The sequence below is a fragment of the Salmo trutta genome, chromosome 6 (genome assembly GCF_901001165.1).
Source record: "Salmo trutta chromosome 6, fSalTru1.1, whole genome shotgun sequence".
Lineage (NCBI taxonomy): Eukaryota > Metazoa > Chordata > Actinopteri > Salmoniformes > Salmonidae > Salmo > Salmo trutta.
The window spans coordinates 51,014,420-51,040,492 of NC_042962.1; the positions used below are offsets into that span (position 1 = coordinate 51,014,420).

Here is a 26,073-nt window from a genome sequence, read left to right on the forward strand (position 1 = left end):
GTGCCAGAACGGGGAATGATGACTCTGCAGTCCCTGGGCGGAAAACAGTAGGGGATTTGGAAAGTGGTCGATCTGAGAACAATGACACGGGTTTTAAACAGCGTTTGACATGCTTCGAAGTACGGTAATGGAATATTTTGAATTTTTTTGTCACGATATGCGCCGGCGCGTCACCCTTCGGATAGTGTCTTGAACGCAAGAACAAACGCAGCTATTTGGATATAACTATGGATTATTTTGAACCAAAACAACATTGGGTGTTGAAGTAGAAGTCCTGGGAGTGCATTCTGATGAAGAACAGCAAAGGTAATCCAATTTTTCTTATAGTAAATCTGAGTTTGGTGAGTGCCAAACTTGATGGGTGTCAAAATAGCTAGCCTGTGATGGCCGGGCTATCTACTCAGAATATTGCAAAATGTGCTTTCACCGAAAAGCTATTTTAAAATCGGACACCGCGATTGCATAAAGGAGTTCTGTATCTATAATTCTTAAAATAATTATGTTTTTTGTGAACGTTTATCGTGAGTAATTTAGTAAATTCACAGGAAGTTTTCGGTGGGTATGCTAGTTCTGAACTTCACATGCTAATGTAAAAATCTGGTTTTTGATATAAATATGAACTTGATTGAACAAAACATGCATGTATTGTATAGCATAATGTCCTAGGAGTGTCATCTGATGAAGATCATCAAAGGTTAGTGCTGCATTTAGCTGTGGTTTTGGTTTTTGTGACATTATATGCTAGCTTGAAAAATGGGTGTGAGATTATTTCTGGCTGGGTACTCTCCTGACATAATCTAATGTTTTGCTTTCAATGTAAAGCCTTTTTGAAATCGGACAATGTGGTTAGATAAAGGAGAGTCTTGTCTTTAAAATGGTGTAAAATAGTCATATGTTTGAAAAATGGAAGTTTTTGGATTTTTGAGGAGTTTGTAATTCGCGCCACGCTCTATCATTGGATATTGGCGAGGCGTTCCGCTAGCGGAACATCTAGATGTAAGAGGTTTTAATGGCACAGGCAGGGAGTCCCGCCAACAGCGAGTTGTAGTAATCCAGACGGGAGATGACAAGTGCCTGGATTAGGACCTGCGCCGCTTCCTGTGTGAGGCAGGGTCGTACTCTGCGAATGTTGTAGAGCATGTACCTACAGGATTGGGTCACCGCCTTGATGTTAGCGGAGAACGACAGGGTGTTGTCCAGGGTCACGCCAAGGCTCTTAGCACTCTGGGAGGAGGACACAATGGAGATGTCAACCGTGATGGCGAGATCATGGAACGGGCAGTCCTTCCCCGGGAGGAAGAGCAGCTCCGTCTTGCCGAGGTTTAGCTTGAGGTGGTGATCCCTCATCCACACTGATATGTCTGCCAGACATGCAGAGATGCGATTTGCCACATGGTTATCAGAAGGGGGAAAGGAGAAGATTAATTGTGTGTCATCTGCGTAGCAATGATAGGAGAGACCATGTGAGGATATGACAGAGCCAAGTGACTTGATGTATAGCGAGAATAGGAGAGGGCCTAGAACTGAGCCCTGGGGGACACCAGTGGTGAGAGCACGTGGTGCGGAGACGGATTCTCGCCACGCCACCTGGTAGGAGCGACCTGTCAGCTAGGACGCAATCCAAGAGTGAGCCGCGCCGGAGATGCCCAACTCGGAGAGGGTGGAGAGGAGGATCTGACAATTCACAGTATCAAAGGCAGCAGATAGGTCTAGAAGGATGAGAGCAGAGGAGAGAGAGTTAGCTTTAGCAGTGCGGAGAGCCTCCGTGACACACAGAAGAGCAGTCTCAGTTGAATGACCAGTCTTGAAACCTGACTGATTTGGATCAAGAAGGTCATTCTGAGAGAGATAGCAAGAGAGCTGGCCAAGGACGGCACGCTCAATAGTTTTGGAGAGAAAAGAAAGAAGGGATACTGGTCTGTAGTTGTTGACATCGGAGGGATCGAGTGTAGGTTTTTTGAGAAGGGGTGCAACTCTCGCTCTCTTGAAGACGGAAGGGACATAGCCAGCGGTCAAGGATGAGTTGATGAGCGAGGTGAGGTAAGGGAGAAGGTCTCCGGAAATGGTCTGGAGAAGAGAGGAGGGGATAGGGTCAAGCGGGCAGGTTTTTGGTCGGCCGGCCGTCACAAGTCGCAAGATTTAATCTGGAGAGAGAGGGGAAAAAGAGGTCAAAGCATAGGGTAGGGCAATGTGAGCAGGACCAGCGGTGCCGTTTGACTTAACGAACGAGGATCGGATGTCGTCAACCTTCTTTTCAAAATGGTTGACAAAGTCATCCGCAGAGAGGGAGGAGGGGGGAGGGGGAGGAGGATTCAGGAGGGGGGAGAAGGTGGCAAAGAGCTTCCTAGGGTTAGAGGCAGATGCTTGGAATTTAGAGTGGTAGAAAGTGGCTTTAGCAGCAGAAACAGAGGAAGAAAATGTGGAGAGGAGGGAGTGAAAAGATGCCAGGTCCGCAGGGAGGCTAGTTTTCCTCCATTTCCGCTCGGCTGCCCGGAGCCCTGTTCTGTGAGCTCGCAATGAGTCGTCAAGCCACAAAGCAGGAGGGGAGGACCGAGCCGGCCGGGAGGATAGGGGACATAGAGAGTCAAAGGATGCAGAAAGGGAGGAGAGGAGGGTTGAGGAGGCAGAATCAGGAGATTGGTTGGAGAAGGATTGAGCAGAGGGAAGAGATGATAGGATGGAAGAGGAGAGAGTAGCAGGAGAGAGAGAGCGAAGGTTGCGACGGCGCAATACCATCTGAGTAGGGGCAGAGTGAGTAGTGTTGGAGGAGAGCGAGAGGGAAAAGGATACAAGGTAGTGGTCGGAGACTTGGAGGGGAGTTGCAGTGAGATTAGTAGAAGAACAGCATCTAGTAAAGATGAGGTAAAGCGTATTGCCTGCCTTGTGAGTAGGGGGGACGGTGAGACGGTGAGGTCAAAAGAGGAGAGGAGTGGAAAGATGGAGGCAGAGAGAAATTAGTCAAAGGTAGACTAGGTAGGGAGGTTAAAGTCACCCAGAATTGTGAGGGGTGAGCCATCCTCAGGAAAGGAACTTATCAAGGCGTCAAGCTCATTGATGAACTCTCCAAGGGAACTTGGAGGGCGATAAATGATAAGGATGTTAAGCTTGAATGGGCTAGTGACTGTGACAGCATGGAATTCAAAGGAGGAGATAGACAGATGGGTCAGGGGAGAAAGAGAGAATGTCCACTTGGGAGAGATGAGGATTCCAGTGCCACCACCCCGCTGACCAGATGCTCTCGGGGTACGCGAGAACACGTGGTCAGACGAGGAGAAAGCGGTTGGAGTAGCAGTATTTTCTGTGGTAATCCATGTTTCCGTCAGCGCCAAGAAGTCGAGGGACTGGTGGGTAGCATAGGCAATATATCACTCCGTCTGTCTCTCTATATCAATCTGTCTGTCTATATCACTCTGTCCATCTCTCTATATCACTCTGTCCATCTCTCTATATCACTCCGTCTGTCTCTATATCAATCTGTCTGTCTATATCAATCTGTCCATCTCTCTATATCACTCTGTCTGTCTCTCGACATCAATGTCTGTCTACATAACTCTGTCTGTCTCTCTAGATCACTCTGTTTGTCTCTCTATATCAATCTGTCTGTGTCTCTATATCAATCTGTCTGTCTATATCACTCTGTCCATCTCTCTATATCACTGTCTGTCTACATCATTCTGTCTGTCTCTCTAGATCAATCTGTCTGTCTATATAACTCTGTCTGTCTCTCTATATCACTGTCTGTCTACATCAATCTGTCTGTCTCTCTATATCAATCTGTCTGTCTATATCAATCTGTCCATCTCTCTATATCACTGTCTGTCTCTCGACATCAATGTCTGTCTACATAACTCTGTCTGTCTCTCTAGATCACTCTGTCTGTCTCTCTATATCAATCTGTCTGTCTCTATACCAATCTGTCTGTCTATATCACTCTGTCCATCTCTCTACATCACTGTCTGTCTACAACATTCTGTCTGTCTCTCTAGATCAATTTGTCTGTCTATATAACTCTGTCTGTCTCTCTATATCCCTGTCTGTCTACATCACTCTGTCTGTCTCTCTATATCACTGTCTTTCTATGTCACTCTGTCTGTCTCTCTATATCACTGTCTGTCTATATCACTCTGTCCATCTCTCCATATCACTGTCTGTTTATATCACTCTGTCTGTCTCTCTATATCAATCTGTCTGTCTCTCTATATCAATCTCTCTGTATGACTCTGTCTGTATCACTCTGTCTGTCTATCACTCTGTCCATCTCTCTATATCACTCTGACTGTCTCTATATCAATCTGTCTGTCTATATCACTCTGTCTGTCTACATCACTCTGTCTGTCTCTATATCACTGTCTGTCTATATCACTCTGTCTGTCTATATCACCGTCTGTCTACATCACTCTGTCTGTCTCTATATCACTGTCTGACTATATCACTCTGTCCATCTGTATATCACCGTCTGTCTATATCACTCTGTCTGTCTATATCACCGTCTGTCTACATCACTCTGTCTGTCTCTATATCACCGTCTGTCTATATCACTCTGTCTGTCTATATATCACTGTCTGTCTATATCAATCTGTCAGTCTATCACTCTGTCCATCTCTCTATATCACTGTCCATCTCTCTATTTCACTGTCTGTCTCTCTATATCACTCTGTCTGTCTCTCCATAACAATCTGTCTGTCTCTCTATATCAATCTGTCCATCTCTCTATATCACTCTGTCTGTCTATATCACTCTGTCCATCTCTCTATATCACTGTCTGTCTATCTATGTCAATCTGTCTGTCTCTCTATATCACTCTGTCCATCTCTCTATATCACTCTGTCCATTTCTCTATATCACTCTGTCCGTCTCTCTATATCACTGTCTGTCTATATCACTCTGTCTGTCTATATCACTCTGTCCATCTCTCTATATCACTGTCTGTCTATCTATGTCAATCTGTCTGTCTCTCTATATCACTCTGTCCATCTCTCTATATCACTCTGTCCATTTCTCTATATCACTCTGTCCGTCTCTCTATATCACTGTCTCTCTATATCAATCTGTCTGTCTCTATCACTCTGTCCATCTCTCTATATCAATCTGTCTATCTCTCTATATCACTCTGTCTGTCTCTCTATATCAATCTGTCTGTCTATATCAATCTGTCTGTCTCTCTATATCAATCTGTCAGTCTATATCAATATGTCTGTCTCTCTATATCAATCTGTCTGTCTGTCTATATCAATCTGTCTGTCTCTCTATATCAATCTGACTTTCTCTCTATATCAATCTGTCTGTCTCTCTATATCAATCTGTCTCTCTATATAAATCTGTCTGTCTCTCTATATCAATCTGTCTGTCTATATCAATCTGTCTATCTCTCTATATCACTCTGTCTGTCTCTCTATATCACTGTCTGTCTATATCACTCTGTCCATGTCTCTATATCACTGTCTGTCTCTCTATATCACTGTCTGTCTCTCTATATCACTGTCTGTCTCTCTATATCACTCTGTCTGTCTCTATCAGTCTGTCTGTCTATATCACTCTGTCCATCTCTCTATATCACTCTGTCTGTCTCTCTATATCACTCTGTCTGTCTCTCTATATCAATCTGTCTGTCTACATCATTCTGTCTGTCTCTCTAGATCAATCTGTCTGTCTATATAACTCTGTCTGTCTCTCCATTTCACTGTCTGTCTATATCACTCTGTCTGTCTATATAACTCTGTCTGTCCCTCTATTTCACTGTCTGTCTATATAACTCTGTCTGTCTCTCTATTTCACTGTCTGTCTATATCACTGTCTGTCTCTATATCACTGTCTGTCTATATCACTGTCTGTCTGTCTATATCACTCTGTCTGTCTCTATATCACTGTCTGTCTATATCACTGTCTGTCTATATCACTGTCTGTCTCTATATCACTGTCTTTCTATAACACTCTGTCTCTCTCTATATCAATCTGTCTGTCTTTCACTCTATCTGTCTCTATATCACTGTCTCTCTATATCACTCTGTCCCTCTCTCTATATCACTGTCTGTCTCTCTATATCACTGTCTGTCTATCTATATCAATCTGTCTGTCTCTCTATATAACTGTCTGTCTCTCTATATCAATATGTCTGTCTCTTTATATCACTCTGTCTGTCTCTCTATATCAATCTGTCTGTCTCTATCACTCTGTCCATCTCTCTATATCACTGTCTATCTATATCAATCTGTCTGTCTCTCTATATAACTGTCTGTCTCTCTCTATCAATCTGTCTGTCTCTTTATATCACTCTGTCTGTCTCTCTATATCAATCTGTCTGTCTCTATCACTCTGTCCATCTCTCTATATCACTGTCTATCTATATCAATCTGTCTGTCTCTCTATATAACTGTCTGTCTCTCTATATCAATCTGTCTGTCTCTCTATATAAATCTGTCTGTCTATATCAATATGTCTGTCTCTCTATATCACTGTCTGTCTATCTATATCAATCTGTCTGTCTCTCTATATAACTGTCTGTCTCTCTATATCAATCTGTCTGTCTCTCTATATAACTGTCTGTCTCTCTATATCAATCTGTCTGTCTCTCTATATCACTGTCTGTCTATCTATATCAATCTGTCTGTCTCTCTATATAACTGTCTGTCTCTCTATATCAATCTGTCTGTCTCTCTTTTTCACTCTGTCCATTTCTCTATTTCACTGTCTGTCTATATCAATCTGTCTGTCTATATCACTGTCTGTCCATCTCTCTATATCACTTTCTGTCTATATCACTCTGTCTGTCTCTCTATATCACTGTCTGTCTCTCTATATCACTGTCTGTCTATATCACTCTGCCCATCTCTCTATATCACTGTCTATCTTTCTATATCACTCTTTCTGTCTCTCTATATCAATCTGTCTGTCTCTCTATATCACTGTCTGTCTATATCACTCTGTCATCTCTCTATATCACTGTATCTCTCTATATCACTCTGTCTGTCTCTCTATATCAATCTGTCTGTCTACATCATTATTTCTGTCTCTCTAGATCAATCTGTCTGTCTCTCTATATCACTCTGTCTGTCTCTCTATATCAATCTGTCTGTCTCTATGTCAATTTGTCTGTCTATATCATTCTGTCTGTCTCTCCATATCACTGTCTGTCTACATCACTCTGTCTGTCTCTCTATATCACTGCCTTTCTATGTCACTCTGTCTGTCTCTCTATATCACTGTCTGTCTATATCACTCTGTCCATCTCTCCATATCACTGTCTCGGATTGGATTTGCAAAAAGTCATCAACGCAAAGGCATTTTGTCTTTTTTTCACCCAACTTTTCACCTAAATCCAATGATATGGGGACATGTTTTGTTGATTTCACATGATGTAAATCAAAAGTAGACGTTGAACTGACGCCTGTGGCCGGTGGGTTGTTTGTATGTGTGTGCAGAGAGAATGAAGGAGAGGAAGACAGGCTCATAGGCTGAAATGGACTCAATGGAAAGGTATGAACCCATCCTTCGATATCTCCTCCCACCAACCACCTTAGACTTGCGTGGATGTGCGTTTGTGTTGCGATACCTCTAACTGTGGCTCTAACAGCAGATTGTTGGTCTCCCTCCTGTGGCAGCCAGACGAACAGCAGGCAGCAGAGACCTCAAAGACCAAATGAATTCACCACATGGCACCTCCCTACACTCACTGCCCCTAGGCTCCCCAGTCGAAGATGTTCTCCTCACAAATAGATTGTATTGATTTCCTACCATTAATACGGTAGATTTCACGCTATTAGAGACTATCTATATCCTTCAATGTTTCACGTCCTAAGGCCTCTCTCTTTCTAGTCTCTGTTCCGCTTTTTTATTCTCTCGCTCTATCTCCCTTTTTGTTTGTAAGGGTTTAACACTGCTTATAGACTTCATACCTCAAAATACTGCCTTCATGCATCATTAGAGGACAGCGGAGCATGTGTGTGTATTTGTGTGTGAGTGTGTGAGTGTGTGTGTGACATACCACATCAAACAGCAATGAAAGAGCCTGCTCGAAATGTACTACTCTGGGCCTGTGTGTGTGTGTGTGTGTGTGTGTGTGTGTGTGTGTGTGTGCGCGTGCGTGCGTGCGTGTGTGTGTGTGTGTGTGAGGTACAGTGTAATTCAGGCCATGGTTTTAGAGTAGCACCCTTTATTGTATATATTATGTGGTCAGTGTAGAGAGGGCTAAACCAGATGCAGAATTGTCCTGGCCAAACTTCCTCCCGCAGAGATACCCTCTCAACAAGCTGCGTAACATGAGTGTTTATGTTGGGCTGGAGCAAAAGCCTGCACCTACAGTAGGGCTATTACTAGCTTCCACAGCCACAGCCACTAGCTTCCACAAGTCATAATTATGGTTAAACTCTGCCTTTTTCAACAATGTCTCTTCTTAAAATTTGATTTTAAACCTAACAATAATCTTAATCCTAACAAGAACCACACTGTTAACCTTATGCCTTACCCTAACCAAAAAGCCAACAAAAAATCCCATATATTTTTTATATGCGGCCAATCTTGACTTTGTGGCTGTGGTAACCAGTGGAAACCACCCTGTATCTCTCCAGGAGGAGGACTGGCCATCTCTGCTATACACTGATATAATATGATCCCATACAGTAGCAAAGCTCCAACACACAAGAAACTAAGAATAAATATATTCACAATTTCCTCTAATATTTGTAGGAGATAAAAGCATAAAAGGTACCTCCTTTAAAAGATAATAATCGATATTTAATAGAAGTGTCTTTCCCATGTCGAAACGCTTTGTCCTGGTTTTCTGTTCTTTTCCCTACTTTAAATCCAATGAAGTGACTTGACTGCCGTTGTCCGATGAAAGTAATTAAGTCAGGATCCCCTTTAGGAGTTTATAGCTGTGTCTCATGGTTCTCTCGCATCCCAAAGGTCCTTATATTCCACCTGAGAACCTATTCAGGAAATGTCCTATTCAGGAAATGCAAATATACAAACACAAATAAACTCTTACGAATGCAAATATACTCCTCTGTCTCTTCACATGAGGAAGGCTACTTTTGACTATAATCCGGGAAATACTGTTTCTGCTTTTGATTGAATAGGGCCCTCAATTTCCCAGAGCAGCTCTGAGTCCCAGCCATTAGTGTTCAAACCTCTGTTTAGATAAATAGATCTGTGTTCATAGAAAAATAAGACTTGACCACTTGACCACCGGTCAAATACGTGTGTCAAATACATTCAAATACTGTACTTGAGCTGCCCTTGAGTTAGTTTGCCCAGTACAACTGTGGCACCAACGGAATAGCCCCATAAGTGTGTAAGCTAAATCCAAACTCATCTCAAGCACTTTTTTGAACGTATCGGACATGTGTATTAGACCCAGGTCTGGCTGCTAGTTACTAAGGCACTTGACTGTGTCATATCTCTCTCTCCCTCTTTCCACACCACAGGAGGCTGGTGAGAGGAGGACGGCTCATAATAATGGCTGGGACGGCGTGAATGGAATGGTACCCAACACGTTTGATACCATTCCATTATTCTGTTCCAGCCATTACAATGAGCCCGTCCTCCTCAATGAAGGTACCGCCAGCCGCCTGGGATCCACAGTAACACTCAGACACAGCGACACTAATACCAGGGATGTAGTGTCCAGGGTAAACACACTTCATCACCTCTTCCACATTATTTTCATATGGAAAGTGTTCCTGCTACATTAGACGACTACCAGACTGGGACTCTGCGTTTACACCCCTCCTCTCTTTACCACTTCATTCCTGACTCCTCCCTGTGTCTCAGTCTCTCTTTCACTCTCACTGTGTTTCATGGTGTAATTGGAGATGCAGAGCAACTGAGTGTCTCATCAGCAGGTCTTTAGAGAGCGAACATAAACACACACACACCCACTATATTGTCTAACATGAACACACACACACACACACACACACACACACACACACACACACACACACACACACACACACACACACACACACACACACACACACACACACACACACACACTATATTGTCTAACATGAACACACATACACCCACCCACCACATTGTTTAACATGAACACACACACACACACACACACACACACACACACACATTATATTGTCTAACATGAACACACATACACCCACCCACCACATTGTTTAACATGAACACACACACACACACACACACACACCACATTGTCTTGCTTTGTGATGCTGGGAATAAAAAAAGCCTGATACTTAGTATTTAGTCAACGGTAGAAAAAAGAATTGCTAGTCTGAGGCACTGATCTAGGATCAGCTTATCCTTTCCAAAGCCTCATCTAAGGGTAACTTCCTCCTAGTCCTAACAGCTCTCGCCACACACAGGTTTACCTCTGCATATCAACATGTTCAAGACATGACATATTACAGGAGTCATTTATTGTCATCGCCAGCGGTTCCATAGTAACATTAGAACATCTGTTAGAACTGATAAGATCTGTCCAGGACTTCCATGTAATCCGGCTTGGTACTGAGTCTCATTCTCAACTCTCGCGGAAACTCTGAGTTCTGGCTCTGATTACTACTACTTGGCCCCGCGCACGCTGTCATTGTAGTAACCACGAGTGATTGGCTGGCTCTAGTTTCCTCTTTGGGTTCGGGGGGCTGAGGGGGTTGTGGAGGGTGGGGATACCGGGGTGGTGGGGGACGTGTATGCCTGTCCGGCAGGTCTCGGAACTGTGGGACGGCGGCGGACATTCCAGAGATCCCAAACAGGCAGTCAACCAATCCCACCTTGGGGGTGGGGCCCTGGCTGTCTATGACCGTTGGGCAGAGGGTCCCGTTTCCGCGGAGATCTGAAAGAGGGGGTCCCACTGCCCCGGGAATGGTACTGATGGGGGGGGAGGACACCTCCATGTTCCACTCTCTCTCTCTCTCTGCCACCAAACGATAGTGTCCTTCGCTCTCTCTCTCCCCCGCCGAGTGGTATCTTCCCACGTTCCCTTTCTCTTTAGAAGCAGAGAACTGCTGCTGTTGTTGCCATTGCTGCTTCACCACTGAATCATCCTCATTCTTATAGACTAGGCTACTGCACATGTGTGTTGAGGGACTGAGGTTAGGGTTAGGGCCAGGGTCGGCAGGGAGGATGCTATCGTAGACGAGGCTATGCTGCAAGGCAGACAGAGGAGGAGGAGGGGTATTCAGTACTGGTAACCTGTGGTGCTGCTGCTCGGTGAATATCCCACATTCCATCTGGATCCCGGCCAGATCCACCTCTCCCTGCCGCCGGAACGGCAGCTTGTCCCGCCTCCTCAGGGCATAGGCGATCAGCGCCGCTGCCGCAAAGAACGCCGACACGAACAGCACCAGCAGGCTGAGCACCAACACCGACAGAGGGATGGAAGTCTTAGGGAGGGGACCCAGGGGGCCATGGCCTGGCACGGGGTAGCCCAGAGAGAAATCCCCGTCTGGGGCTGTGGAGCTGTTCCACTCCCCCTGGTTCTCCACCGTGGCCTGGTGGGTGTCCAGGTCTGGACAGAGGAGGTCCAGGGAAAGAGAGCGAAGGTCTGTACCTACAACAAAGATACACAATGAAAAGAAAGGCCCTTTCTGTAAGTCACTGAAGTACAACAAACCAAACAAATATAGGAACAACAGTGGAAGAGCCCCATGCATTCACCTACACTGCACACCTGTGTAGAGGAGCGGCAACTTCACACATCCATGCCAGACAGATACGCAAAGACCTCCCTTCACGGGCCACGTTCACAGCAAATTCCCATATATATATATATATGTATATATATATATATATATATATATATATATATATATAAGTATTTTAGAATATCTAATGATGGAAAATACATTTGAATTGATTAAAAGTTCATTTTGTGCATTTGTATAGCTGAAAATGTCCCTGTCCCACTATTCAAACACCATTCAAGGAAAGTGGGACAGTACTATAAATCTGATTTCATAAAATATAATAACGGTTTACATGAGTAGTTATATTTTAAAACACCACCAATAACTATTCATTTTAACACCAAAAGGTAGATTGTTGAACAATAAAAACACATTCAGCAACAACCCAAAAGCATTAGTTGTGATTGGGTTGCAAAATGACCATAGTACAGTACCGTCCAACACACATGTACCACTACACCTGATGTCCCACTAATGTGGACATCTCCCTAAGCCGGTCTAGAAACTAGATTTGACTTAGTCATGCATTTTGATTTAGACACTTATTTATATAATAATTATAGGAGCCACCTCCCATATCTTATAGTCCCAGGATTCTGTAGTTCCATGGTGTGGTTATGTTTGTTATAGCTAGAGGACTTGTAAATACTGTAGCTATTGAAAAATCTGTTACATGATATCAAATCAAATGTGTCATGTGCCTAATACAACCTTACCGTGAAAAGCCCTTAACCAAAAATGGAGTTTTAAGAAAGTAGTAATACATTTGGTCATAGTAACACAATAAAATAACGAGGCTCTATACAGGGGGTACCGAGTCAATGTGCGGGGGTACAGGTTAGTTGAGGTAATTTGTACATGTAGGTAGGGGTAAAGTGACTATGCATAGATACTAAACAGTGAGTAGCAGCAGTGTAAAAAGGGGGGGGGGGGGGTTAATGCAAATAGTCCGGGTGGCTATTTGATTAGTTGTTCAGCAATCGTATGACTTGGGGGTAGAAGCTGTTATGGAGCCTTTTGGACCTGGACTTGGTGCTCTGGTATCGCTTGCCATGCAGTAGCAGAGAGAACAGTCTATGACTTGGGTGACTGGAGTCTTTGACAATTGTTTGGGCCTTCCTCTGACACCGCCTAGTATATAGGTCCTGGATGGCAGGAAGCTTGGCCCCAGTGATGTACTGGGCCGTACGCACTACCCTCTGTAGCGCTTTATGGTCAGATGACGAGCAGTTGCCATACCAGGCGGTGATGCAACCAGTAAGGATGCTCTCGATGGTGCAGATGTAGAACCTTTTGAGGATTTGGGGACCCATGCCAAATCTTTTCAGTCTTCTAAGGGGGAAAAGGAGTTGTCGCACCCTCTTCAAGACTGCCTTATACAGCTCGTTGAGTGTGGTCTTCGGGTCAGCATTGGTTTGTGGTGGTAAATAGATGGCTACGAAAAATATAGATGAAAACTCTCTTGGTAGATACTGTGGTCTACAGCTTATCATGAGGTACTCTACCTCAGGCAAGCAATACCTCGAGACTTCTGTAATATTAGACATCGCGCACCAGCTGTTTTTGACAAATAGACACACACCACCACCCCTCGTCTTACCAGACGTAGCTGATCTGTCCTGCCGATGCGCAGAAAAACCAGCCAACTGTGTCATTTCCGTGTCGTCGTTCAGCCACGACCCTGTGAGACATAAGGTATTACAGTTTTTAACGTCCCGTTGGTAGGATAGTCTCAAACGGAGCTCATCCAGTTTATTCTCCAGTGATTGCACGTTGGCCAATAGAACGGATGGTAGAGGCGGGTTACCCACCTGCCGATGAATTCTCACAAGGCACCCGGATCTGTGCCCCCTGTATCTCCGTCTTTTCTTCATGCGAATGATGGGGATTTGGACCTGGTCCAGGAGCAAGAGTATATCCTTCGCATCAGACTCAATAAAGAAAAAATCTTTGTCCAGTTCGAGGTGAGTAATCGCTGTTCTGATATCCAGAAGCTTTTTTCGCTCAGTAACTTTCAACGTGGCACTGTCATAGGATGCCACCTTTCCAACAAGTCAGCCCCGCTAGAGCTGCCCCGGTCAACTGTAAGTGCTGTTATTGTGAAGTGGTTACGTCTAGGAGCAACAATGGCTCAGCCGCAAAGTGCTAGGCCACACAAGCTCAGAGAACGGGACTGCTGAGTGCACGTAAAAATCATCTGTCCTCGTTTGCAACACTCACTCCCGAGTTCAACTGCCTCTGGAAGCAAAGTCAGCACAATAACTGTTAGTCGGGAGGGTCATGAAATGGGTTTTCATGGCCAAGTAGCCACACACAAGCCTAAGATCATCATGTGCAATGCCAAGCTTCAGATGGAGTGATGTAAAGCTTGCCTCCATTGGACTCTGGAGCAGTGGAAACGCATTCTCTGGAGTGATGAATCACGCTTCATCATCTGGACGAATCTGGTATTGGCGGAAGCCAGGAGAACGCTACCAGCCCGAATACATAGTGCCAACTGTTAAGTTTGGTGGAGGAGGAATAATGGTCTGGGGCTATTTTTCATTGTTTGGTGGAAGAGGAATAATGGTCTGGGGCTGTTTTTCATTGTTTGGTGGAAGAGGAATAATGGTCTGGGGCTGTTTTTCATTGTTTGGTGGAGGAGGAATAATGGTCTGGGGCTGTTTTTCATTGTTTGGGCTAGGCCCCTTATTTCTAGTGAAGGGATATCTTAACGCTACAGCATACAATGACATTCTAGACAATTCTGTGCTTCTAACTATGTGGCAACAGTTTGGGCCCTGTGCACGAAGCGAGGTCCATGCAGAAATGGTTTGTCGAGATCGGTGTAGAAGAACTTGACTGACCTACACAGAGCCTTGAACTCAACCCCATCCAACACTTTTGGGATGAATTGGAACGCCAACTGTGAGCCAGGCCTAAACGCCCAACATCAGTGCCCGACCTTACTAATGCTCTTGTTGCTGAATGGAAGCAGCAGCAATGTCCACCCTAGTGGAAAGCCTTCCCAGATGAGTGGAGGCTGTTATAGCAGCAAAGGGGGGACAGACTCCATATTAATGCCCATGATTTTGGAATTTGACATTCGACGAGCAGGTGTCCACATACTTTTGGCCATATTGTGTATGTGACTGAAAATGTTGCTGTATTGTGTTGTATGGTGCAAGAAACCACAATGCAATGCATTATTATTCCCACACCATTATCACTACAGAGAGTCAGACAAGCCTATTGGCTTCTTAGCTTACGTTTAGCTTATTCAAGCCGGTCTCAAAATGCAACACTGCCCCTTTAAGATATAAAAAAGCTCTTTACTTGACTCGCTTTTCAACGTTGGCTAGATATGTACATGTTTTGTAGTCTTGTAGGAAGCAATCACTCCCCCATTGCTGACAAGAAATTAGCTAATAGCTCAGAAACGTGCATAGAATATGAACAAATGTGCACACGCGGCTACATGCATTGATCTCAAAACGAACACATCTTCTCGTGAACGCTCGTGTCTGTCAATGCAATAGAATCCTCCTACGGTGCGCTCTATTTAAAACAAAATCACAATCACCAGCTCGATCTCATCTTCCCAGATTTGAATGTGAGCATGCAATCTGCGTTTGTTACTTTTGTGTCTGTTATTATTGGCTGTCTTTCCCCTGAAAATTCCAGTCTCTATTCATATAGTATTTTTTTTCCATTTAATCAAATACTATGGAAATACCCCACACCTTTTCCCTTCCTTTCATTTAGCATTATGCCAAAATCTTTATTATTCATTCATCCTTTACATTCAGCACATTATCCTGGTTATTTCCTAATAAATCTGTTGTTTATAAAGTATCTACTCTTCTCCATGAATGCATTGCCTTGTCATTTAACAGTACTCAATTGCCTTCAGATAGAATTATGTGATAAGTTGTATTTATCCCTTGTTGCTAAATGATAGTTTCTTGCTGACTCAGAACACACAAGTGGTGCCCGATTAATGAATTCACATAGACACTCCTTTACACCTAGGAAGTGTGTGAAGCGTCAAGGGGAGAGGCATGGTGAATGGTATGGTAATGTTAACTGTGCTAGAAAAATAAATAAAGAGTCGCACACTCTATATATACAGTATATAAACTCCCAGTCATTTATTGGGTAAAACACCAATGTTTCGGCAGACGTTCGGTAGCCTTCAGATGTTGCTGTTTTACCCAATAAATGACTGTGAGTTTCTATGTATATAGAGAGTGTGCCCCTCTCTTTATTTATTTTCATAGCTTACAGTTTATTCGCCGTTAGTCAGCACCTCTACACAAAACTGTGCTGCCATGAGCCTTAGCCCCCGGTACCTGTGGTCTCTTCTGGTGAGTGACAGACCACCTCCCCCACCACCACCACCGCACTCAGGCCCTCCAGCCAGCGCTTCAGAGGGGCCACATCACACCTGCACTCCCATGGGTTCTGCTGCAGGTCCACCTGGGAGGAGATGATGAGAAAAGCTTTATTTCCGTCTGTTTCCATAGAAATGTGATTGGTGCCGTACAAAATGAGGAACATCTGGACTAGTCCAGTTAGATGCTCTAGATTCCCCTTCACAGACAGACTGACAGACACACCTGTGCCCATACAGGTTACACACACCTATACCAATACTACACACACTCTGTCTGCACACACACCTAACCCACTACAAACACCCCTCCCTTCCTCCTCATACCTGCACCAGTCCAGTGAGGTGCTCTAACACCCCCTCTACAGGCAGGCTGAGGAAGTGGTTGTTGCGGAGGTTGAGGCGAGAGAGGGAGATGCCCTGGAACACTCCGACAGGAAGTGACCTCAGCAGGTTGGCGTTGAGGAAGAGCAGCTGGAGAGACGGCATGGGGCTGAACGCTCCCGCATCCACCACACCGATCTCATTGAACTCGAAATACAGGTACCTACAAGGAGACATGATCATACAGGACCCAGGAATGTGTGTGAGTGAGTGTGTGTGGCAGTCAGTCCTACCTGAGGTTAAGTAGACCCAGGAACATGTGTGGGCTAAGCCTCTGCAGGTTGTTGCCGTTCAGGTAGAGACTCCTCAGGGTCGGCAGGCTGGAGAACGCTCCCTCCTGGGGAACCAGACAGAGAGAGAGGGGAGAGAGAGAGACAGAGAAAGAGAGATAGACAGACAGAAAGAGAGAGACAGAAAGAGAGATAGACAAGGACAGAGAAATAGAAAGAGAGCGAGAGAGAAAGAGAAGGTAAATACAGGAGCTTCGTGTCCATATAGGCCTAATGTTTTGGTTTTTACGAATAATTAAATCATAGATATCAAACTTGGCCATCAGTGCTCCCCGTGTATGACACCTCAGGCTAAAGACAATCTGAACCCTAGGAGATCCTCCGCCTAAACCCAAATAAAGGAGATCCTCTCTGGCTAACGACAACCTAAATAAAGGAGATCCTCTGGCTAATGACAACCTGAATAAAGGAGATCCCCTCTGGCTAATGACAACCTGAATAAAGGAGATCCTCTGGCTAATGACAACCTGAATAAAGGAGATCCTCTGGCTAATGACAACCTGAATAAAGGAGATCCTCTGGCTAACGACAACCTAAATAAAGGAGATCCTCTGGCTAATGACAACCTGAATAAAGGAGATCCTCTGGCTAACGCCAACCTGAATAAAGGAGATCCCCTCTGGCTAATGACAACCTGAATAAAGGAGATCCTCTGGCTAATGACAACCTGAATAAAGGAGATCCTCTGGCTAATGACAACCTAAATAAAGGAGATCCTCTGGCTAACGACAACCTGAATAAAGGAGATCCTCTGGCTAATGACTACCTGAATAAAGGAGATCCTCTGGCTAACGACAACCTAAATAAAGGAGATCCCCTCTGGCTAATGACAACCTGAATAAAGGAGATCCTCTGGCTAATGACAACCTGAATAAAGGAGATCCTCTGGCTAACGACAACCTGAATAAAGGAGATCCTCTGGCTAACGACAACCTGAATAAAGGAGATCCTCTGGCTAATGACAACCTGAATAAAGGAGATCCTCTGGCTAATGACAACCTGAATAAAGGAGATCCTCTGGCTAATGACAACCTGAATAAAGGAGATCCTCTCTGGCTAACGCCAACCTGAATAAAGGAGATCCTCTCTGGCTAACGACAACCTGAATAAAGGAGATCCTCTGGCTAACGACAACCTGAATAAAGGAGATCCTCTCTGGCTAACGACAACCTGAATAAAGGAGACCCTCTGGCTAACGACAACCTGAATAAAGGAGATCCTCTCTGGCTAACGACAACCTGAATAAAGGAGATCCTCTCTGGCTAACGACAACCTGAATAAAGGAGATCCTCTCTGGCTAACGCCAACCTGAATAAAGGAGATCCTCTCTGGCTAACGACAACCTGAATAAAGGAGACCCTCTGGCTAACGACAACCTGAATAAAGGAGATCCTCTGGCTAACGACAACCTGAATAAAGGAGACCCTCTGGCTAACGACAACCTGAATAATGGAGATCCTCTCTGGCTAACGACAACCTGAATAAAGGAGATCCTCTGGCTAACGACAACCTGAATAAAGGAGACGCTCTGGCTAACGCCAACCTGAATAAAGAAGATCCTCTGGCTAACGACAACCTGAATAAAGGAGACCCTCTGGCTAACGACAACCTGAATAAAGGAGACCCTCTGGCTAACGACAACCTGAATAAAGGAGATCCTCTCTGGCTAACGACAACCTGAAAAAAGGAGACCCTCTGGCTAACGACAACCTGAATAAAGGAGACCCTCTGGCTAACGACAACCTGAATAAAGAAGATCCTCTGGCTAACGACAACCTGAATAAAGGAGACCCTCTGGCTAACGACAACCTGAATAAAGGAGATCCTCTCTGGCTAACGACAACCTGAATAAAGGAGACCCTCTGGCTAACGACAACCTGAATAAAGGAGACCCTCTAACTAGTGAAAACCTGAATAAAGGAGATCCGGTTGTTTCCCAGGTGAAGTAGATCCAGACTGGAAAAATTCCAGAAATCTGACTTATAGATCCGCTGGATGAGGTTGCCGCTGAGGTACAGCTTCCGGCCGTTGAGGGGGCGTGGCGTGAGCTGGGACACGTTGTGGAAGCCGCTCTCCTTACAGTTGACTGTCAACCCTAGGTCTGGAACAATTATACTGAATCAACTTTATTTGTACAGCTCTTTTCATACATTTCAGCCCAAAGTGTTTTACATTGAGCACATATGCAAAGCTAGTCTCAGCAGTATGACATCATCAGACAATGGGGCGACTTCCTGTTTACAGACAACAACATAATTCAGATTTGTCACTGGTGCATAGTGCAATGATTGTCCCTGTTAGTTTGTGTCCCTTGTGTCTTGCCCACATTGTGAAGAGCACAATAGTAGAAGTCTTGGCAAATTCAAATATTGTTGTTGTTTATATCTGTTAGCAGGAAGTGCCCCTGCTGTGTGTGATGATGTCATACTGCTGAGCCAAAGAAGTCCCATCCAAACTGTACCTGAGATGTGGAGGTTACAGGTGCACCCCAGAGGACATATGATGGGGATGGGGGGGCGAGTCTGGTACCCTGCGATGGGAGGGGGCTGGTTGGGGAGGAGGCTACGCTGGGTGGGGGGCGTCCTGGAGGGCCGGGGACGCTTAGTGGGCCGAGGGGACCTCTCTTTCCCCCTCCGCTCCACCGATGATGAAGTCGATGAAGATAAGGTATGTGTGTTCTGATGGTGAACCATGGAGGACGGCTTGGTGGGTCTGGGCCTCCTAGGGTTGGGGTTTGCTTTTGGGTTAGAGGGCGGATGCTGAGGAGGCTGTACCCCTCCATGCTTCTCCCTCTCCCCCTCCTTCTCCCCTTCTCCCTCCACCTCTCCGGCACACAGTTCTTTGCGTGGTATCTCCCTCAGGTCTTTCCCGTGCAGGTGGAAGGGGTATTCGCAGGTGATGTCCCCCACCACTGCGGTGTAGGGGATGTGTCCCAGCCAGGTCTGCAGCTGGACAGCCTCACAGCCACAGATCCAGGGGTTCTCCTCCAGCTGGAGCTCCATCAGGCTGCGGCCCACGTACTCCAGGGTCCCGGCGTAGGCCAGGCTCTTCAGACGGTTCCCCCGCAGGTCCAGGTGGGTCAGAGACACAGATCTGGGGGTGGAAGGGATCATTACGGCTGGGGTCAATTCCATTTCAATTCAGGAATGAAACTGAAATTCCAATTTCCACATTGCGAAAAATTGGAATTGGAATTGGTGATCATGTTGTTGAAGAATAAGGAACATGATTGACACATGTTATAAATGTGATTCAAAGCAACTTTTTCAGACGGTTACCTTGGTCAGAGTGAGAAACAGACCCCTGATGTGGACATAGTGCAGGGTTATTAAGCAGCTAGATACCTGAAGAGGTGAGGAGGCAGAGTAGGGATCAGGTTGTCGTTGAGGATGAGCACTCGTAATTTATGCAGGTAGCGTAGCGCCCCGCTGTCGATGCGTTTGATGACATTGTAGTCGGCCTGTAGGTAGAGGGGATAGAGGTAAAGTCAAAGTGTTAAAATGTGCCATTTTAACACAAACAGGAACTCATCAGGCTCAGGAGATCACGCATAGCTTATTGATTATCGCTGTCACAGTAAGTATGGATGAGGACTAATCCCAGTGATTATTGATGAGGATAGACCACAGTGTTTATTGATGGTTCTGATGGGTAGTAATGATGTCAGGCCTACCTGCAGGTACTCCAGTGCCTCCAGGCCAGAGAAGGTGTCGTTGCGGAACACCTCCAGCTTGTTCTCGTGGAGGTAGAGGCGTCTCAGTGTCCCCAGACCATGAAACGCCCCGGGACGGATGTCCTGCAGCGCGTTGTTGCCTAGGTTTATCGCCACGGCATTGCTATGGTGCAGGAAGCCGTTGCTATAGAGACGCCTCAAGGAGTTCCTCTGCAGGTTGAGCTTGAAGGGGCGAAGCCAGGACTGGGACACCTGATTGGTTGATTGATTGATTGGTTGGTTGACTTTATTTAATCATATACAAATACACATATGCCAAAACAGAAACAGTACATTTAGTGCAGTAATGCAGTACAGTGCAAAACAGGGCTGTTTATTAATATACTACTGCAGTATGTATATTATAATATGAAGTACATTAGATGAAGGTAATGCAGTGCAGTCACCTGGCTGGCGTTAGTGAAGCCCCGCCCATCACAGTGCACGTGCAACACGCCCTCTTTGACCTCGCACGTGCACGGCTCGAAGCACGGTTCGTCCACCTCCTCCTCCGAGCTGTCCACCATAGGGGTGTGTGTGGAGGTGGGCGTCGGGGTGCGTGTGTGAGTGTGTGTCTGGGTCGGGGTCACACAACCCAGGGCCACCACAGACAGCAGGGAGAGCCACAGCATCCTGCCTCCTCTGCCTTCAGCCCAGCCCAGGGCAGCGGCACACACCCACCCCTCACCGCACTGCATCCAGAAACACACACATGGCTACTGTTAAATGGGATCCTCTCAGACCCAGCAGGGTGATGCTTATGCATGTTAACGTTACTGTTCCTGGTAGTACTCTGGTTTCACATCCTGGAACCAACACTTGGACTGGTACCAGAATAAACATGGTTTTCACATGAGTGAAAATATCATTTTATATCGTTTTATCATATAGATATATGAGTTATAGTGCTATATTTAAGCACTAAGGCGCGAGGGGGTGTGGTATATGGCCAATATAACACGGCTAAGGACTGTTCTTAGGCACAACGCAACGCCGAGTAAATATTGTTATAAACTGGGTGGTTCGAGCCCTGAATGCTGATTGGCTGACAGCCGTGGTATATCAGACCATATACCAAAGGTATGACAAAACATTTATTTTTACTGCTCTAATTACGTTGGTAACCAGTTTATAATAGCAATAAAGCACCTCAGGGATTTGTGATATATGGCCAATATACCACGACTAAAGGCTGTATCTAGGCACCCCGCGTTGCGTCATGCTTAAGAACAGCCCTTAGCTGGTATATTGGCATATACCACACCCCCTCTGACCTTATTGCTTAATTATAATATAATTCAAGTTTATAGTATATATTTATATAGGAGTTATAGCACGGTTCAGGATACATAACACTTTAGGTTCCATACCAGACAGTGATGTGGAAAACACCCATTACATTCATCAACAAGGAACTGACAACAGCAATCCAAGGCCATTATAATACATTAGGTTGATTACCATGATAATACAGCAGATAGCATGAGAGAGGATCTGAAGACCTCTTCGGGACATAAGAGGCTGCTTTAAAATCATAATGACAGTCAGAGTGATGCTGATGATGACAATAAAATAATATATTATAAACACAGGGCCGGATGGATGAGAGGAGAAGACTGCACTAGAAAACAAGAGATGCAATATGCTGTCTTTAACCAGGAAAATGACATCAGGAGAAGGAGAAATCAGGAGTCTCTCTCTTGCCTGATTCATGTAACTTGGAGGCCACCATGCAGAAGGTAATGGGCTACTAATCAAAAAACAATAACAATCAAAAGCTACTAGCTAGTTCAATTGCTCCTGCATTTAGACAGACAGAGAGTCGTCCTCAGGCTCAATTGCTCCTGCATATAGATAGACAGAGAGCCGGCTGGCTGCTGGACGAGATTAGTTTAGAAGCAGCTAGCACACACTGAAGAAGGCCATGATAATGAAGGTAAAAAAAAAAAAAAGATAATGCAATGATAACAATAACAGCAATTACAACAATGATAATGCAACAATAAGGATAATGTAATAAATGCAACGACAATGTTACAATAAGGATAATGCAAGAAAGTGAAGTGGTAATGTAACAACAATGACCACGCAATAAAATGTAACGATAATGTAACAATAAGGATAATGTAATAAAAGGTCATGATAAGGTAATGATTTGAATCAGTGGCTGGGAAAATACTGCAGTACGATAAACAGACAACCTGAGATGAGATGTCAGGGAGAGGTGATTATGGAATGAGAGGAAGAGGACAAGGGGAGAGGGAAAGAAAGGGGAGAGGGGAGGATGATAGATATGAAAAGAAGAGTGGAGAGCAGGGAAGATAAGACGAGAGAAGGGGGAAGAGAAGAAAATAGAAGATTGGAGTGAGGGGGAAATGAGCAGAGGAAGAGAGGGAGCAGAAGAGAGAGAAAATAAGAGGAGAAAGGAAAAGAGAGGACTGAGGGTCTTATGAAAAGAGGAGAGGAGGAGCAGAATGTTGTGCTGAAGAGAGAGGATTGATTGCGTAACCATGAGAAACCGTGAGTCAGTCAGTCAAGGCTATATCGTGTCTCTCTTTCTCTCTCGCTCTCTCTCACACACAGACACGCACACACAGACACACACAGGAGAGCTCCAAGTGAAACAGCTCAAATCTATTGATATTGATTGTATCAAAAGCCTTCCTTTTCCCTGCACACAGTGTTCCCTGGCTGGAGAGAAATAGAAGGAGAGAGAGAGAGAGTATGTATGTGTGTGTCTGTGTGTGTGAGAGAGAGAGAGGTTTGTAGATTCAGTGGATAAATACATGCAGGTTTGTATTCAGTGGATAAATACATGCAGGTTTGTATTGAGTGGATAAATACATGCAGGTTTGTATTCAGTGGATACATATATGCAGGTTTGTATTCAGTGGATAAATACATGCAGGTTTGTATTCAGTGGATAAATACATGCAGGTTTGTATTCAGTGGATAAATACATGCAGGTTTGTATTGAGTGGATAAATACATGCAGGTTTGTATTCAGTGGATAAATACATGCAGGTTTGTATTGAGTGGATACATACATGCAGGTTTGTATTCAGTGGATAAATACATGCAGGTTTGTATTCAGTGGATACATATATGCAGGTTTGTATTCAGTGGATAAATACATGCAGGTTTGTATTCAGTGGATAAATACATGCAGGTTTGTATTGAGTGGATAAATACATGCAGGTTTGTATTCAGTGGATAAATACATGCAGGTTTGTATTGAGTGGATAAATACATGCAGGTTTGTATTCTGTGGATAAATACATGCAGGTTTGTATTGAGTGGATAAATACATGCAGGTTTGTATTGAGTGGATAAATACATGCAGGTTTGTATTGAGTGGATAAATACATGCAGGTTTGTATTGAGTGGATAAATACATGCAGGTTGTATGCAGGTTGTATTCTGTGGATAAATACATGCAGGTTTGTATTGAGTGGATAAATACATGCAGGTTTGTATTGAGTGGATAAATACATGCAGGTTTGTATTGAGTGGATAAATACATGCAGGTTTGTATTGAGTGGATAAATACATGCAGGTTTGTATTGAGTGGATAAATACATGCAGGTTTGTATTGAGTGGATAAATACATGCAGGTTTGTATTGAGTGGATAAATACATGCAGGTTTGTATTGAGTGGATAAATACATGCAGGTTTGTATTGAGTGGATAAATACATGCAGGTTTGTATTGAGTGGATAAATACATGCAGGTTTGTATTCAGTGGATAAATACTTGCAGGTTTGTATTCAGTGGATAAATACATGCAGGTTTGTATTCAGTGGATAAATACATGCAGGTTTGTATTGAGTGGATAAATACATGCAGGTTTGTATTCAGTGGATAAATACATGCAGGTTTGTATTCAGTGGATAAATACATGCAGGTTTGTATTGAGTGGATAAATACATGCAGGTTTGTATTGAGTGGATAAATACATGCAGGTTTGTATTGAGTGGATAAATACATGCAGGTTTGTATTGAGTGGATAAATACATGCAGGTTTGTATTGAGTGGATAAATACATGCAGGTTTGTATTCAGTGGATAAATACATGCAAGTTTGTATTGAGTGGATAAATACATGCAGGTTTGTATTCAGTGGATAAATACATGCAGGTTTGTATTCAGTGGATAAATACATGCAGGTTTGTATTCAGTGGATAAATACATGCAGGTTTGTATTCAGTGGATAAATACATGCAGGTTTGTATTCAGTGGACTCTAGTATCCTTTTCACACTATAATTATGACGTTAAACATATTGTGCTGGATCAATATTTAAATAGACACTACTGAAGTATTGCAATTTGGTCCTTATTGGATAATGACTGTCTGACCTACAAGACAACACTGTTTACTTGCTCTAGCCACTTGATTGGCTAATAACTCAGGCCCCTCTCTCTCTCCTGTCACCCTCTCTCATTTTTCATCTCTCTCTCACAGAAATCTATCCATCCATCCATCCACTCATCTATCCATTCATCTATGCATCCAGAACAGGTGTGGTTAGACCTACTTTGCTTTTCTTTCGTGACTCTTCCTTCCTTGTTTCCTTCCTTCCTACCTTCCTCCTCCTGTTCTCCATCCCCTGCACCCCCGGGCGCAAACCAACGAGCAATGACCGCGGCAGCTGCTTATTACAACACATATTCATGTCACATAATCCCAGCGTCTACCTTTCCTCACGAACCCACTGTCCAACCAGGGCCGATACAGAGCTTTCCCTGCCCGCGCAACCCGGCCACTCTTCCCTAGAAACACAACGCACCATCCAAAACCAAGACTATGGAAATAGCTATATCCACACAGGAATGTCAATTAGTAACATTACTGGGCACAATTGAAATTATAGAATTAGTGCGTGTCCAAATAGTCATTAATATAACCTATTAAGGCACTAAATCCTTGGCACTAACGCAAACCATTTATATTCGCCTTTGTCTGCCACCCCCTTCCCCTCCCACTAGCGCTAAGAACCATACAGCGGCAGTGGATCTGCAGAGACGAGGTCTTTACTCACTCTGGTCCCGCGAAGAAATCCACGAACAGCCGATGGGAGACTTTATGCGTTGGCTGTCGACATGTCTGTTTGCTTTTCAGCTGCACTCTTCCTTCCCTCTCTCCTTTCCTCTCCTGGAGCGGTTGAGGCGGATGGGGGGAGCAGAGGGAACGTGACAGGACTGCAATGTGGATGAGAGAGAGAGTGTGAGAGAGAGAGAGAGAGAGCGAGAGAGAGAGAGAGAGAGAGAGAGAGAGAGAGAGAGAGAACCGTAGAAAAAGCGCACCGCTTTAGAATGCAGGTCTGTTCCGCTCTCCAGCGCTCAACAGTGCTGCCCGCGGGAACTCAGCTGCGGCGCGGGACTGCCACCGAACACGCGCATGATGCTGTGCGGATTGTATTAAGGATGACTTGTCTCTCCATCTTTGATAACCGGGTAGACTAATTCAAGTAAAGAAAATGAAGTAGCCAAAAGGACAATAAAAGAAAGGTGGAATGAGTGGAGTGAAGTGGGAAACTGGGGAAGTATTCGAAGAAGAAGCTAGTTTGGATTTAGTGCCATGCTTAATTCTATTTGACCGGGCGCGCGCATTTGGCGCTCTAATCAAGTCAACTGATTTGCCATATCTGTTT

The 26,073-nt window shown here is 44.5% G+C and overlaps 1 protein-coding gene across 1 annotated transcript; it reads right to left on the reverse strand.

Annotated features, from left to right (window-relative positions):
- Window positions 1–10,375: 10,375 nt before the first annotated feature.
- LOC115196154 (SLIT and NTRK-like protein 3) lies at window positions 10,376–25,752 on the reverse strand. The gene is made up of 11 exons (XM_029756771.1): window positions 25,727–25,752; window positions 25,462–25,621; window positions 20,829–21,113; window positions 20,383–20,634; window positions 20,054–20,169; window positions 19,171–19,802; window positions 18,620–18,810; window positions 16,653–16,756; window positions 16,363–16,582; window positions 15,995–16,121; window positions 10,376–11,527 (listed from the first exon to the last, which is right to left on the reverse strand). Exons 3-11 carry the CDS (start codon window positions 21,051–21,053, stop codon window positions 10,437–10,439), a joined length of 2,958 nt encoding a protein of 985 aa, XP_029612631.1. The 5' UTR covers window positions 21,054–21,113; window positions 25,462–25,621; window positions 25,727–25,752; the 3' UTR covers window positions 10,376–10,436.
- Between the last annotated feature and the right edge of the window lie 321 nt (window positions 25,753–26,073).

Bases quoted from the DNA above. Each gene is read 5' to 3' on its own strand.
- LOC115196154 (XM_029756771.1), bottom strand. From the start codon at position 21,053: ATGCTGTGGCTCTCCCTGCTGTCTGTGGTGGCCCTGGGTTGTGTGACC. The intron at 16,583-16,652 runs GTAGGACTGACT...GTCTCCTTGTAG, and splicing joins CTGGGTCTACTTAACCTCAG to GTACCTGTATTTCGAGTTCA. The intron at 11,528-15,994 runs GTACCGGGGGCT...TCTTTGTTGTAG, and splicing joins CTCACCAGAAGAGACCACAG to GTACAGACCTTCGCTCTCTT.